Source organism: Gopherus evgoodei, unplaced genomic scaffold (assembly GCF_007399415.2).
Source record: "Gopherus evgoodei ecotype Sinaloan lineage unplaced genomic scaffold, rGopEvg1_v1.p scaffold_39_arrow_ctg1, whole genome shotgun sequence".
NCBI classification, from domain to species: Eukaryota; Metazoa; Chordata; order Testudines; family Testudinidae; genus Gopherus; species Gopherus evgoodei.
Window position 1 is genome coordinate 842,644 of NW_022060060.1, and position 16,660 is coordinate 859,303.

General features: G+C 49.5%; 1 gene segment (V, D, J or C); it reads right to left on the minus strand.

Moving 5' to 3' along the window:
* Positions 1–6,517: 6,517 nt before the first annotated feature.
* LOC115642216 overlaps positions 6,518–16,660 on the minus strand; it is a 47,106-nt gene continuing 36,963 nt past the window's right edge. The window contains 2 exon segments of the V gene segment in view: positions 6,518–6,660; positions 10,809–10,824. Coding sequence covers positions 6,518–6,660; positions 10,809–10,824 — 159 coding nt within the window.

Genomic DNA, 16,660 nt, shown 5'->3' on the forward strand with positions numbered 1-16,660 from the left:
TGTGCCTTTGTGACCCTGGAGTCGGTGTGGCTTGGTGACACCAAAGAAGCCACAGGCAGCCGACCTGGACTGGAATCTCTGAAAGAGACGCCACAGGAGATTCCAGGGTGTAAGAGAACAGCCCTCCCAAGAGAAGAAGCATATTGGAAATTCTGGACAAGCTGTAAACAGGATAATCTCCCTTCCACCTCTCCCCCTCCTCTGAACATTATACACAGAAGTGGCCAGTCTGAACGTACGTGTGTGAGTATAAAAGGAGCTTCGGGCTTGGGGCATTAATATTTTCCTGAGTGATGTGGGAGCGTTCCCAACACTCTCCGTTGTTGTTTTATTATTTTATTAATGAAGCTTTAAAATTCAGTTATATGGTGTGTTTTCTTTATCTTCCCCCAACGATCCTGTAGTGTCAGCCTGATCACCTGACACGAGGGATAGATTGGTAACAGAAATTTGTCACAGTTTGGTGAGCAATTAAGAAGAGGGAAGCCCTGCAGAATTTACACCATCTATTTGTTTTACCCTTGTTATTTTGTGTTTGTTTTGCTTGGTACCGTTAGTGTTATATGCTGAGAACTGCATGAGTAAAAGTGAGTCCTAATAGGATAAGAAAACACTATCTGGTTCTGGTTCTGTTCTATTTAACCAGTTACTGTTGGGTTTTTTTGCTCTGTTCATTTGGGTGTTAGGAGTGTGGGCGGAACTGAACCTCTCGTTCATAATTCCTCGGAGTGGAAGCCATGTGTGCGAGAGAGCTCTGAGGTGGAACTGAGATCCTTCTGTCCCGTCCCCTGTAGCGGTCAGTGTATAGAAGTGGGAAAGTCTGGCTTAGACTGTAATTCCCTCTGCTCTCTGTGTAATTCTCTTTGCTGTTTAAGAGTCAAACAGATGAATGAGTCTCTGGGTAAACCCTCTAAGAATAGTCCTTTAACTTATATGTTAAGTAAATGGCCTTTGCCCAAGGGCCATGTGTCTTCGTCTAGGTGGCAAGCCTCATGAAGGAGGACTCGGGTAGTCTTGTGAGTGAGAAAGTTTAAGGGAAGAGACCAGGAGGGGTGGGGGCTAGTTGAGAAGCCCACCCTCCTAGCTAAACTGGTAGTGGAACAAGTGCCTATGGAAGGGACGATTCAGTGAGAAAAGCAGGATTGGGCCCAGGCGGGCAGGCAACAGACAGAGAGATTGGAAAACAGGTTGGAAAATGTTAAGGGTGTAGTGGAAGGAAGGAGTAAGTAAGTGTAAGCATGGGGATTTCAAATACCCAGGACTTACTTGGAATGGTGATTTGAGTTAATAAAAGTGGCTGTTGGGAGACAAGCAAGTGATTTAAGGGAGAGTGAGAAGTTAACTCTGTAGTTGCTAAAGAAAACAGCAGTTGAACTTTGTAAAAATGCTAAAGAGGAAAGTTCTTGGTGTCTTTGAAATGTTTGTAAATAAATTGAGGCAAAGAAATTGTTAATTGCAATCATTTAGAATTTAGTTAAATTAGCTAAAAAATGTATATAGTGCTATGTAATTGAAATTTTATTAGGCTGTAAGGGCACTATAAGTAGTGATGTTTTCTTTCAGTGTTTGAAAGCAACAGTTAAAAGTAAAAAGCAAGCCAGAAAGCATCTGTATTAATGCAAATTATCTAACTGATAAGGTAGGAGCCACTGAAACCTGGGCTGCCTATGAAACACATAAAATATGGGATAAATCCTCTGTTTTTCCTGAAATCAACAAGGGTATTTGTCTATTTTAAGCAATAATTAACTACCCAGAAGGGGTAGACCTCTGTTTTTTTTGTCTTTCAGATAATCAGAGAAAACTGATGCCAGCTGAACAGCATTCAACGTACCATGCATTTACTGGCACAATAGGAATTATGTTTTGTGTTCTATGTTCTGTCTTGTGGTGTTTGTCTTGTGGCCGAAATTGTTGTGTTTAGTGTTTTCATGGGATGGTCTGGTTTGGAATCAGGCAAAAAAGGTTAAATTAAAATGCACATACTTGTTTTGTTCAACTTGGAATACAAAGTGTTTAAATAAATCAGGACAATGTAATATATTAAAGTCTAACGCATTTCCTTAAGTAAGAAAAAGAAACTTCATTGGCCAAATTGTTAATTGCAAAAATTGTTGTTAAAATTTGCATACCAACAGTCTTTGAAAGCAAAGACATGAAAAGTTAACCCACTCCCCATATTGTACATGGGATCCTTCTGGCTACCTCAGATTTCTAGCCAGAGGGCTGGGGATGGTGGGAAGCTATTGCACTACAGGTTGTATTAAGTAAACTCCTCAAAGTGGGTGTGCTTGTCCTGGCCTGTTGCTCCAAAGTTCTGTAATAAAGTTATTTTAGTGAAAGGGTATATGTGGCATACATTAAATAATAAGACTAATGTACTGTATAATGACAGTGTGTAGGTATTCATTGTTGGAAAAATGTGTATAAGTAAAAAGTAAAAGTTTCCTTTGCAGGTTAAAAGAAGCCAAGAAGGAAAGAAGGACAAAGAACAAAATAAATTAACTGAAAAAATAAAATAAAATAAAATAGCAAGCTCAGGCTATAGATAACACACTGACTCCATTCAAGGACACTGCTCACAGTTAAGACTTGGTTAACAACCAGGAAAAGGAGAGCTTGAATTTGCCCATGCAGCTATGAGATCTGAAAAACACTGCCAGGCACTAATAAAATGTGTTAAGTTTCTTTTCTCACAGGTAAGGAAGCGCTACCCAAAGACCCTAGCAGCCCTGCCACTCCTTACAACCAGGAGACGAGATTAATGTAAAGGTCCACCAACAAAAGACTGCCTTGGCTCCATGCTGGAAAGGCCCTTAAGTCCTAATGACTACCAACACCGCTGTGAAGTGCCAAAGACTGACTGTTTGGACTCATGATTCTCACTGCAAAAAGACCCCTCCAACTCGGGAGAATTCTCCTACTGATGATTAGCCTATTTCTCCTTCTAGCTCCACTGTGTCTTCTGGACAGTAGGGAAAAAGTACAAAGTGACGTGCTAGTAACCTCTCCCTTGTCCACCGACAGATCTATTGTGCCTTTGAATTTTTCTACAAAAAGCAAAGCCATTACAGGGTTATGTGCTAGTAACCTCTGCCCTATATGATGCTGCACCACGACGGTTTTGGGAAAGAAGAAGAAACACTCACTCCACTGAAATTGCCAAAGTCCAGGAATTCCTGACTAGAAAGGACATTAAGAACTGACCCTGGTGAAGAAACAAAGAATTGTACACTGGCAGAAAAAATTTGTGGGAGCCATGCTTGGGAATGTGGTATTGATTGGATTTTGGGGTTTATTCTACAGGCTGTGCCCTGTGTTCTGGATAAATTCTTCAGCATGTATTGGATTTTAAATAACAAGTACCCGAAGAGTTTGTTCTGCCACTGGAAATTTTACCTGTATTGAAACCATTCCAGTGACTAATAATGTAACCCCCTCCTATGCTATTAATGTCAATGCCTTTTAAAAGTACCTAAAATAGTTAAATAACAAATGTAATATAGTACTACACCAAGGAAAGATGGTATTAAATATCACTGAGGCTGGAAAGGCATTGCAGTGGGATCTAGTATGTTTGGAGATTCCGAATTTCCTGAATGACCAGCTAATGGCCATTCGGAGTGATCTTGAGTACCAGACTTGGCCCACTGCCCTTACAGAAACATCAGAAGTACCATCTAATCTGTGGTCATGAAGATATACTAAAGACTTTCTGGGTGGAAGTGTAAACATTTACAGTGCTCCTTCCAAGCATTTGGACCGGGGGGTGTGGGCTTCCACATACCGAATCCTGACGGGTCCATGGGGAGGATGCACATGAAACTGGATTATTCACCGAAACATCTGGAAAATTAGACCACTTGGTATACCTAACTGATTTATAGTCAGTGCCCCAATCCCTTAGTTGTCAGACAAACAGAATTCCACTCTTTTGTCCGTGCACTCATTCCTGGATTGTGGGTGGCTAAGCTCAAGAGAGCAGTTGTAAATATTTCTGCAGAGCTTAAAAAAAAAACAGCTAATGCATTAATAGACGCTTTCCAAAAGTTGCAACAAAAGACTGATGAAGTAGCAAAAGTAACTTTGCAAAATAAATGTGTGCTAAATGCCATAAATGCTAAATTAGGGAAAAGCTTGTGCTCGCATCGGGGAAAAATGTTGCTTTTCTGTTAATCACTCTGGCTTAATTGACAAGGATTTACAAGCTATTAAGAATGTTCTGTTGTTTTCCATGCTATATCTCTTGATCACACTTTTAGTTTTAAGGACCTCCACTCAGACCTTGGGTCATGGTTTACTAGCCTCCCGCGTACAATTGTTAAATGAATATGTGTCCCAAGAGTCCCATTATGGTCCTCTAGGGACAAAGGGGGGATTGTTAGGCCTGAATAAAGATATAGCAGACAAAACCAGGTATGCCAACCTGACCAAAGTCAGGCTAACAGAGGTTTGTGGGTAATCCCTGAGTGGAAAACACTGAAAAGCAGCAGCATGTCTCACAAGCGCTGGGAAAAAGTGAGATAAAAGAGAAGCTGCATTCCTGGCATAGTACCAGATGTGCTGTGTTCGGGCAGCTCCTTCGAAGAAGTGATAAGAGCCCTAGTTTCCCAGCCTCCTTGTTTTCACTCCCTGGTTTTGTTCTTTGTTTGTTTTTAACTCCCCTACATTTCTAACTTTAGGCATGCATGTATACTAAAGGTGTCTAGTTTCTAGTTGTTAAGGGGGTGGGTTGCTCCAGTAAATAATTTATAACGCAATGAAACTGTCTATATAGGCTTATACTAAGATGTAAGAGGGGGCTGGTTCTCTCTGGAGACGAGCTGCTCTCTATTGATGCGTGCACTTGTCAATAAAGAGCTTTTGATCGGACCTTGCTGGTGTTGCCTGTCTCTCTTGCGGTCAGACAACGAACTTTGCCGTCGGGGTTAGAGTCCCTGACATTGGGAAATCAGGACCCCAAGTCTGACAGTCCCCAGGAACAATGGGGAGAGCCCAGTGCTCTAGGTCAGCCTGATTGACAGGGCGGGCAGGCTAATCAGGGAGCCAGGAGGCCAGGGCATCCCATCCTCTGTGGGAGCTGGAATTGCCTGAGTCAGACAGAGTGGGGCTGAGCTAAGGAGAAAGAGAGGGCTTGAGCTGAGCTCAGGAGAGCAGTCGGGCCAGCCAGAGGGGCCAGAAAAGCAGCCCAGGGAGCAGGTCAGCGCTGGGAGCAGAGTCACAGAAGAAGCCCAGGGAGCAGACCTGTGCTGGGAGCCGAGCTGCAGCAACTAGAGCCAAAGGGACTAGAGAAGCAGCCCAGGGAGCCAGAGGCAGAGCAGCAGCAGCAGCAGCTGTGCTCAAGCAGAGTGGAGCTGGGGCTGAGCCAGAGTGGAGGAGCTGGTGCTAGGTGCATTGAACAGCTGGGGAGAGTGAAGGGGCCCTGGGCAGTGGGCCCAGCACAGGGAGACGCCTCAGCCAAGAAGCTCTGCAGGCCAGATTTTAAGGGGGATCATAACTCTGACAGGGTGGAGGCAACCCTGAAGAAAGGGTCGTGCCACCTAGAGCCTGAGGGTGTGTGGTCATCACCAGAGCAAGTATCTGATCCGCAATATCCCTGCAGCACAGCCAGGGCCTGGGCAGGGGCCTGGGATGTGTGAGGAACAGACTGAACTTCCCTGACATCCCAGAGATGCTGGTTGTGACAGCCCTGGGCCACAGAGCGGGGTGACACTTTTCCTTTCACCTTTCCCAGGTTTTCCTTATTTTTTACATTGATTGCTATTTAATAACTTGTATTTGCTTTGAACTGTACGTGATGAACAGTGGGTCAGGGAAGAGTCCAGAGCAGAGAGAGCCCCCCAGAGTGGGGACACCCTCGCCCCTGTCCTGAGTGATTACAACAAGGTTGGGGGTCGAGCTCCCTAGGGATCCTGGGCCCAACCGTATCAGGGTTATGAGGACTCTGCCACACAGGAGGTGGAAGGGGAGCCCTCCAGGTCAGGCAGGGCTTTGGGTAAAGGGAGTGGGAGTGAGGACTCAGACCCTTTTGCTAGCCCACTTCACCGGCATAGTGTAAGTCAGGAAAGTTCCCCACACTAGCGTTACCATCCCCCGCTTACATCTGTAATAGAAGATTTGGGACCGAGGGAATCCCCACCATGCCCAGTGTGGGACACCCCTTTCCTGGTATCTCCGCCTCCTGTGGCTCTAGATCTGACTGAACAGCTGGGTTCAGTTCCCCCATTTCAAAGGGAGGAAATTACTGTTTCCTGTGAGCTCCCAGCGCACAGCCTGTCAGCATCAAACCAGCTGGGACTTTCTCTGCTAATTGCAACAGGAGGTTTTTGTGTGAGCTCAGACTGGCTTCCCCTCACTGTGCAGGGTGTGTGTCTGGAGGTGTCCTTGGCTCTCAGGCCGGTCAATTGCAGATACAGCAGGTTGTTGGAATTGTCCCTGGAGATGGTGAATTGGCCGTTGTCTGTGTCGCTGTAGTATGTGCTGCTCCCACTGCCACTCCTGATATGAGTGACCCACTCTAGTCCCTCCCGGGACCCTGATGGACCCAGCGCATCCAGTAGCTGCTGAAGGTGAACCTGGAAGCTTTGCAAGAGAGGGAGAGAGAGTCTCCGGGCTTTTTCACATCCCCTCCAGACTCCGCCAACCCCTGGGACCGGACACCTGAGAATAAAGACGTTAGAGGGAGTTTCTCGGCAGGGGCGGCTCTAGGCACCAGCACGCCAAGCACCTGCCTGGGGCGGCAAGCCATGGGGGGTGCTCTGCCAGTCGCTGCAAGGGCGGCAGGCAGATTGCCTTTGGCAGCATGCCTGCAGAGGGTCCGCTTGTCCCGTGGCTTCAGCGGACCTCCCGCAGCTGGGCTATCATAAACGGATAGCTAAGGGTTAATGTCTCTTTCACCTGTAAAGGGTTAACAAATAGTGACCTGCAACACCTGACCAGAGGACCAATCAGGAGACAAAATACTTTCAAATCTCGGTGGAGGGAAGCCTTTGTTTGTGTTTTTTGGGTTTTGCGTTGTTCTCTCTGGGCTCTGAGAGTGACCACACATACCTACAGGCTCTCTAATCTTCTATTCCTGTAACCCTTCTGCCCCTCTGAGTTGGCAGCAACAAGGACCGGGTTCAGTATCCAGGGGTTCCGTTTCAATAACCCAATTCCAAACCAGCTCGAGCCCCCACCCAGTGACCTGGGAAAATCTTACACACACCCCTAGGCGCCTCAAAGAGGCAATGCTTCCCCTCTCGCAAGCACAGAGCCTCGGTGTAGCAGAAAAGATTTAATACATGAGATAAACAACAAACACTAAATTGGGAAAAACACCTCAACTAGAGTTCATAGACCAAACCGTGAGCAAAGACCCACCCCAGGAAATTGGGCTGTGTCCTCTTTCCTGGGCTCTTGAGTCCAGCAACCCCCAAATCACCCACAGTCCCAAAAGTCTCTGTCCTGGGTCAGTGCAGCCCCAAAGTTCGAGAGTCTATCTGCAGAGGTCTCCCCCCCCCAGCCTGGTAGAAAGGGGCACCTTATGTGGTCTGGGGCCAACTGCCCTGCCTCTCCGTGGGTTCTGCTCCCGCCTTCTCCACGAACTGCTCCGCTTTACCAGCCGCTCCACTCTGCTCCTCCAGCCGTCCTCAGAACTGCTCCGCTCCGCCAGCTGCTCTGCTCCACCAGCTGTCCTGTGAGCTGCTCCAGTTGTCCCTGCAAACTGCTCGGCTCTGCTCGCTCTGCGGGCCACTCCACCCCCTCACAACTACTCCACTCTGCCAGCCGCTCCGCTGCCACCAGCTGTCCCGTGATCCGCTCCAGCCATCCCCACAAACTGCTCCACTCCGCCAGCAGCTCTGTTCCACAGTATAGCTTTGGGCTCCCCACTAGTTAGCACAGTACTCAGTGCGCTCAGCTCAGTGATTTTAGCTTTTTAGTGATTTTCAGCTCTTAGTGATTCCAGCTCATAGTAGGGGAGCCCCAGTGCTAGTGCACCATTAGCCCAAATATCAGAGAGTAGCCGTGTTAGTCTGGATCTGTAAAAGCAGCAAAGAATCCTGTGGCACCTTATAGACTAACAGACGTTTTGGAGCATGAGCTTTCATGGGTGAATACCCACTTCCTCAGATGCATGTCACATGCATCTGAGGAAGTGGGTATTCACCCACAAAAGCTCATGCTCCAAAACGTCTGTTAGTCTATAAGGTGCCACAGGATTCTTTGCTGCTTTTACATTAGCCCAAAGTGATTTCAGCTCAGTAACCTGTTTTTAAATTCTTAAGAGAATAAAAAATCAACTCTGACATCCCACAGTGGAGAGAAGAGGGGGTGCAACTGGTGCTTCTGGCTCCAGAAGGAGACTGCACCAACAGGCACAGATACCTGTCCCCAGCCTCTCTCAATTCACTGGGTTTTGGAACCCATGTCCCTTGTCTAGCCAGTACCACCCAACTGAGGGTGAGCAATTTGTCACCAAGCAGTCCCACAGCTTGGCAGTCTGGGATAGGGTGGGCGTGCCTATGCAAATACCTCTCTGAAATTCTTTCCACCAGATGTCAGGGTAGAGCTTATCCTGACTCTGCTTACGTCCTCCCCTCAGCCAAGAATTTGTCATCCCGACAAATCACATCCCTACTATATCAACTTATTGGTCCCCTCCAAAAGGCATTAGATAGCCCACTTTAGCTTTCACAAACCTGTGTGCTAAATGTATAGGCTCCTCACTAATCACCCCAGGTGCATTGTAAGTTAACCGTTTCACTGGTTTTATTACCCTGTCTCGCCTATTGAGAATCTCTGTTGCTATGGTAGAGGGGACATCCTCTTGAGTGATGGATGGGGAGGTTTCCTGTGAGTTCCCCTCGGGTACTGGCATAGGCCCCTGCATTTCTAGTTCTAACAGTGGAGGGTCGCAGGTGCTCTGGACATCCTCCATCTGTATGTCACCACTGTCCAATAGTCTGTGTAAGTCATTACACGGGGGTCCAACCAGTGTCTCAGGGATGTCAGGAATGGGCCTAAATACTTCTGCCATAGGGTTTAGGGTGGAAGAGGATGTGCTCTCTTCTGATTCAGTGGATCAAGACTGAAATCTTGTCTTCATCCCAGGATACACCATGGTTGTGTCTTCCTCCTCAGACTCACTCTCAGATGTGCTGAGTAGGGGTAGGTTAGCTGCAGGGAGCCGGCTGTCCACGTTGGAAGGCGGCTTTGGCACAGCACCTTCGTTCTGCCCAGTTGCCCGGTTGTGGCCAATCTCATAAGGGCTGCCTACCAATTCCCCCACAGGGAGCAAAAGGTTTCTGTGCACGGTCTTGGTCTGCCCTGTACCCTCTTCAGGTTTGATCTTATAAACCGGCAGGTCTCCTAGCTTTTCCATCACTAGGTAAGGTATTGCCTTCCACCTGTCAGCTATCTTGTGTTTGCCAGCAATACCCAAATTTCGCAGCAGGACTCTGTCCCCTGGCTGGAGCTCTTGCAGATGTACCCTAGCATCATATCGATGTTTGTTGCGGCCTGCATTCTTCTGAGCTGCAGATGTAGCTAAGTGATAAGCATCCTGCAGCTTTTCTCGTAGTCGGGATAGATATTGCTGGTGAGTGTCATAGGTATCTCCATCCTCGGATACACCAAAGCACAGGTCTATGGGTAATCTTGGTTCTCGCCCAAACATTAAGAGATATGGGGTGACTCCCGTAGCGTCGTTCTTTGTGGCGTTGTAGGCGTGCACTAGAAATGAGACATGTTGGCTCCAGGTTGCCTTCTGCTCGGGCCGCAAAGTCCCTAACATATCTAACAGGGTTCGGTTGAACCTCTCTGGCTGAGGGTCACCTTGTGGGTGGTAAGGTGTTGTCCTTGACTTTTTAATTCCTGCTATCCTCAGCACCTCCTTCAGAAGGTGACTCTCAAAGTCTTGTCCCTGATCCGAGTGTATCCGGGCTGGAAATCCATAAACTGAGAAATATTTTTCCCACAGTACTCGAGCGACGGTAGTGGCCTTCTGATCACGTGTGGGGTATGCCTGCGCATATCGCGTATAATGGTCGGTCACTACTAGAATGTTCCCAATATTCCTCTTGTCTACTTCTAAGGACAAGAAATCAATGCAAACCAGCTCCAGAGGTTTGTTGCTGGTGATGTTCTTCAGATATGCGGCCCTTGTGGGCAAAGTTTTCCTTTGAACACATCGAGCGCAGGTGTCACATTTTCTGCGAACATCTTCGGCCATCCGAGGCCAATAGAACCTACTACGGATAAGTTCCAGCGTCCTCTCCATCCCTAAATGTCCAAAGTCATCATGCAGGGCCCTCATGGCCAGGGCTCTGTACTCTTTTGGCAGCACTAGTTGATTCCGTTGCTTTTGTAGAGGGTCTGTGGTCACGCGGTGTAGCACTCTCTGAATCAATTTCAGTTTGGTCCATTCTCTCAATAGTAGTTTACCCTCTGGGGTAGGTGGGACAACCTCAGCTGGGCCTCGCCCCTCTCTTTTGGCAAGTAGTGTATCACAAATGTCAATATCTTGCAGCTGGGCTTCCTACCAGTCAGCTGCATTGAGCATGGGCAAGGGAGATTGGTCCAAAGCACTATAGTTCACTGAAGCAGAAGGCACGCATTCAGGAGGCAGGCCCAAAACTTCAGCAACACATCCATGAAGGCTCTCAGGGGCCTCCGGCTCTCGGCGACTCACACTGCAGATAGCTCTCACGCCATCCGTGGGTATCACAGCAACGTCAGGTGCCTGCGGATGTCTGGACAAGGCATCTGCATCTACATTGCTCCTCCCCGATCGGTATTGAATGCTGAACTCATAGCTAGCCAAGGCAGCCACCCATCTCTGGCCTGTAGCATCCAATTTAGCACTTGTTAACACATAGGTCAGTGGGTTGTTGTCTGTCCACACCTGGAACTGAGCACCGTACAAGTAGTCTCGAAATTTCTCAGTGATGGCCCATTTCAAGGCCAAGAACTCCAGCTTGTGGATGGGGTAGCGAGTTTCACTGTCAGACAGTCCTCGGCTGGCAAAGGCTACCGGTTTGCGTTTGCCTTCCACTTCCTGATACAGTACTGCTCCCAGACCCTCCAAACTGGCATCCGTATGCAGGATAAACGGTTTGCTTGGGTCAGCAAAGACTAGGATGGGAGCATGAGTTAAGCGAGTAATGATTTCCCGAAAAGCTCTCTCACATCTTTCTTCCCACCGCGGCCCAAAATGGTTCGAAGGGGCCATAGTGTCTCTGCAAAGGAGGCTTTGGAGGCCTCTGCTTATTCTGGGTCTTAGATTTGTTCTTGTTGGACTGGTATCCCCTGGTAAGATCATTCAGAGGTTTTACAATCATAGCATAGTTCTTCACAAATCTGCGGTAGTAGCCACTAAATCCAAGAAACGTCTTGAGTTCTCTGTAGTTAATGGGACGTGGCCAGGTAGTGAGTGCGTCTATTTTATTGGGGTCAGTACTCACACCCTCTTGGGACACGATGTGACCTACATACTTCACTGAGGTTTGGCAGAACTGGCATTTATCAATTGAAAACTTCAAACCGTATGCCTCCAACCTATCGAGCACTTTAAGAAGTCTTTCTTCATGTTCCTCCAGGGTTCTTCCAAACACAATCAGGTCATCCAAGTAAACTAACACCTGCAGTAAATTCATGTCTCCCACGACTTTTTCCATAAGTCGTTGAAACGTGGCAGGGGCCCCAGAAATCCCTTGTGGCATGTGTTCAAACTGGTAGAACCCTAACAGGCAGATGAAGGCTGTCTTCTCCTTATCCTCTTCTCCCAGAGGGATCTGGTAGTATCCACTCCGAAGATCCAACACAGAGAACCACTGACTACCCAGCAAACAGTCCAAGGCATCTTGTACTCGAGGCATGGTGTATTGATCAACTGTAGTGCGCCTGTTTAGGGTGTGGTAGTCAATACACATCCGGATTTTTCCACTCTTCTTACGAACGACCACAATGGGTGAGGCATAGGGGCTTCGTGACTCTGTCCTTGTCTACATCAGAAAGTTGCAGCGCTGGTGAGGGAGTTACAGCGCTGCAACTTTGAAGGTGTACACATCTGCAGGGCATCACCAGCGCTGCAACTCCCTGTTTGCAGCGCTGGCCGTACTCCCGTTTTGTCTCGGGTGTAGAGGATCCAGCGCTGGTGATCCAGCACTGGTGATCCAATGTAAACACTTACCAGCGCTTTTCTTGACCTCCGTGGAAGGAGGAAGCCTCTGGTAATCAAGCTGGTCTCCTTCCCCAGCTTGCTCTCGCGTTCCGGGAACCCCGAGCAAGCAGGTCTCCTTCCCTGCGGTTTGCAGGGGGGTTCGGGAACGCGAGAGCAAACCGGGAAAGGAGACCAGCTTCGCCGCGGTTTGCTCTCCCGTTCCCCGAGCAAGCAGGTCTCCTTCCCTGCGGTTTGCAGGGGGTTCGGGAACGCGAGAGCAAACCGCGGCGAAGCTGGTCTCCTTTCCCGGTTTGCTCTCGCGTTCCCCGAGCAAGCAGGTCTCCTTCCCTGCGGTTTGCAGGGGGTTCGGGAATGCGAGAGCAAACCGCGGCGAAGCTGGTCTCCTTTCCCGGTTTGCTCTCGCGTTCCCAGAACCCCGAACAAGCAGGTCTCCTTCCCTGCGGTTTGCAGGGGGGTTCGGGAACGCGAGAGCAAACCGGGAAAGGAGACCAGCTTCGCCGCGGTTTGCTCTCCCGTTCCCCGAGCAAGCAGGTCTCCTTCCCTGCGGTTTGCAGGGGGTTCGGGAATGCGAGAGCAAACCGCGGCGAAGCTGGTCTCCTTTCCCGGTTTGCTCTCTCGTTCCCCGAACCCCGAGCAAGCTGGTCTCCTTCCCTGCGGTTTGCAGGGGGATTCGGGGAACGCGAGAGCAAACCGCGGTGAAGCTGGTCTCCTTTCCCGGTTTGCTCTCGCGTTCCCCGACCCCCCCTTGAAGCCGCCCAACAGCGCTGCAGTGTGGCCACATCTAACACCACTTGCAGCGCTGGTTGCTGTAAGTGTGGCCACTCTGCAGCGCTGGCCCTATACAGCTGTACTAATACAGCTGTAACAACCAGCGCTGCAAAATTTTAGATGTAGACATGGCCTCTGTGATGATACCATTCGCGATCAGCTCTTGAAGATGATGGCGCACGTCTTCCATCTCGGAGAGGGCAATCCTCCTAGACCTCTCCCTGAAGGGTCGGGGATCTTGTAGTCTGATATGGTGTTCCACTCCCTTTGCACATCCCACGTCCCACTCATGTAGTGAGAACACCTTGGATCTCTCGCAAAGCTTCTTCCTCAGGCGATCCTTCCACTCCTCAGACAGCGGTGAGTCCCCGAAGTCAAACTTCGCAGGATCTATCATTGGAACTTCAGCTTCACACTGGGGTCTCACAACGCTTTCAGGCTCAAAAATGTCTGCAATCTTCTGCCCTGGTTTTACAAACACATCACGGCATGTTTCATTAGCAACCAGTATCGTCACCTCCTCCTGGGCTTCAACAGGTAGGGTTATGACTCCACTGAGAACCAGCACTCCTTCTGGGAGCCCTCCCTTGGTTGGCTGCTCTACCACAGCTAATGTTCCCTTACTGCCTTTTAGGCAGGTACTCCTGACAATCACCTCCTTTTCTGATATGGCAGGCACCACTAAAGGGACCGGGCCCGCATACCTCAGTGCTCCTACTGGCAAATCAGGCATCACTTTTCTTGTGTCCTCAATTTTTCTGTAAGCCACGGCACAGTGTGTGTGTATCACCAAGGTGTTCAGATATTGGTCTCCTGCTCGCTGTCTGCAGTAATCGGCCAGTATCCTAAAGAGGCTGGAGTTGGTCCCAATTAGCACAGACACATCAGAGGCTCCTTTGGGGTCAGGGCATATTAAAGCAGCAGTGTCCACCTTCTGTCTTACCCCAGCAATCTCTTCTGGGAATTCCAGGTGTACTATGACATAGCCCTGATAAGGGTATTCATCCATGCTGAGGCCACATAGGCCAAGCCCTGTCAGGGGCTGTATAGGCAGATGCCCAAGCATCTGCTGGTAGAAAGACTGGAATATGATAGTCACCTGGGATCCAGTGTCAAGCACTGCTCTACATTCTGTCCCTTCAACCTTTACAGTGACCTCCGCTCGGGGTCCTATCAATCCTGGGGGGATTCGAGCTGCATGGTTCCTTCCAGGGGAGCCTCCGCATCCTGCAGGCCTAGGCGGCTCCCTTCCCAGGCCCTCGGGCCGTTTCCCGGCTTTCCCCAGGTGGTCCTCAGCTTTTGATATACCAGCATGGGATTCTCTGCATTCTGACACCTTGCAGCAATGTGCCCACTCTGGCTACACTGGTAGCAGAAGAAGGATTGTCCTTTCCCTTGCTGTCGAGGGGGTGCAGATGTTCTAAACGTAGTCCTCTGGACCATGGTAGCAGAGGGTTCCTTGCACCTTGAAGTCTTTGCTGAATCGAGGGTACTCTCTAGTTCAGTCACTTTCTGTGTCAAGGCCTGCACTCGCTGAGTCAGTTTCTCTTGAGGATTCACCATTAGTGCCTTGGGTGTCCGTGTGGATGTGGTGCTAGTTGCTTGGTGTTGCTGCACCTCCCAAACCTCGCCAGCTGCCTGCCTCTCTTCTTCTTCTCGGACCTCTTTTATCAGGCGAGAGTAACTTGGTGGATTATCTTGCCGTTCCCTTAATCTAAGGTGGAGAAGGATTGGGTTCTGATATTGAATTCCTCTCACAATCTGAGCCAATCTAGTTCGGTCCATTTGCTCAACGGCTACTGCTCCCCTCATGATGGCTCTCTGTAATAATTTCTCCAATCTTTGGACATAGGCAGAAACCTTCTCTCCCTTTTGTTGCCTGGCATTGAGGAATTTGCAATAAACATCCTCTGAACTCTCAGTTCTCCCAAATGCATGGTCCAGGGCCTCTAGGCAGTCCCTCACCTTGACCCCAGGGTTACCGAGCTTCAGGGTGCGAATCACATCTAGAGCTGGCCCCCTGAGACACTCTACTAGTCGCCTTCTCTTTTCAGCCTCAGGCACCGCCCACTCCTGCAGCATCTCTGTGGTGTGCTCCAGCCAGGGTTCAAATGCTTCCTCCCCAGGTATTGGGGTGGGACCTCCAGAAAACAACCTCAGTTTACGATAGGGGCTTGACTCGGGGTGGGGTGGCATGACCTTCCCTAATGCTTGCCCCAAAGCCTTGACCCACTCATCAGGTGAAGGAGCAGTCTCCTGTTGTGGGGCTCTCGGCTTAAGGCCCAACAGACCCGGCATATCAGCCAAAGTTTTTCCCTCTTTCCCCAAAAAGTCTGACATTTTCTTTAAAAACTCTACATCAGCAGTAGGGGCTGGTGAGGGCTGGCTCCCAGTGGTTATTACCTTCCACTCACCATCATCCACTGCTATCGTGCCTGGAACCTGTAGAGGGTCCACAGCTGAGGGCAGCTCACACAATACAGCAAAAGCGCCCTCTTCCCTCACAAAAATGCTCCCACGCATTTTGCACTTACACAGGTACTCAGTGGATGACCTTAAGATAGGTTCTATTGAGCCCTCATCGACTGCCTCCAGCACCCCTGTTACCAGAAGACAGTTCCTGGGGTCAATATTCATCCCCTTGCACCAATCCTCTAACAAGTGTAGGGCCATTATACAAACTCTAATCTTTTCCCAATACAACAGATCAAAAACAACAAGGTAATTAGGGGTTTTCCCAATTCAATGGATCACTCAAAATGTGCTTGCGAGGGGTACTGACCTAGGATATCCCGGACGAGCCCCCCAAATGTAACCCTTCTGCACCTCTGAGTTGGCAGCAACAAGGGCCGGGTTCAGTATCCAGGGGTTCTGTTTCAATAACCCAATGCCAAACCAGCTCGAGCCCCCACCCAGTGACCTGGGAAAATCTTACACACACCCCTAGGCGCCTCAAAGAGGCAATGCTTCCCCTCTCGCAAGCACAGAGTCTCGGTGTAGCAGGAAAGGTTTAATACATGAGATAAACAACAAACACTAAATTGGGAAAAACACCTCAACTAGAGTTCATAGACCAAACCGTGAGCAAAGACCCACCCCAGAAAATTGGGCTGTGTCCTCTTTCCTGGGCTCTTGAGTCCAGCAACCCCCAAATCACCCACAGTCCCAAAAGTCTCTGTCCTGGGTCAGTGCAGCCCCAAAGTTCGAGAGTCTATCTGCAGAGGTCTCCCCCCCCCAGCCTGGTAGAAAGGGGCACCTTACGTGGTCTGGGGCCAACTGCCCTGCCTCTCCGTGGGTTCTGCTCCCGCCTTCTCCACGAACTGCTCCGCTTTACCAGCCGCTCCACTCTGCTCCTCCAGCCGTCCTCAGAACTGCTCCGCTCCGCCAGCTGCTCTGCTCCACCAGCTGTCCTGTGAGCTGCTCCAGTTGTCCCTGCAAACTGCTCGGCTCTGCTCGCTCTGTGGGCGCTCCACCCCTCTCACAGCTACTCCGCTCTGCCAGCCGCTCCGCTGCCACCAGCTGTCCCGTGATCCGCTCCAGCCATCCCCACAAACTGCTCCACTCCGCCAGCAGCTCTGTTCCACAGTATAGCTTTGGGCTCCCCACTAGTTAGCACCATACTCAGTGCTCTCAGCTCAGTAATTTTAGCTTTTTAGTGATTTTCAGCTCTTAGTGATTCCAGCTCATAGTAGGGGAGCCCCAGTGCTAGTGCACCATTAGCCCAAAGTG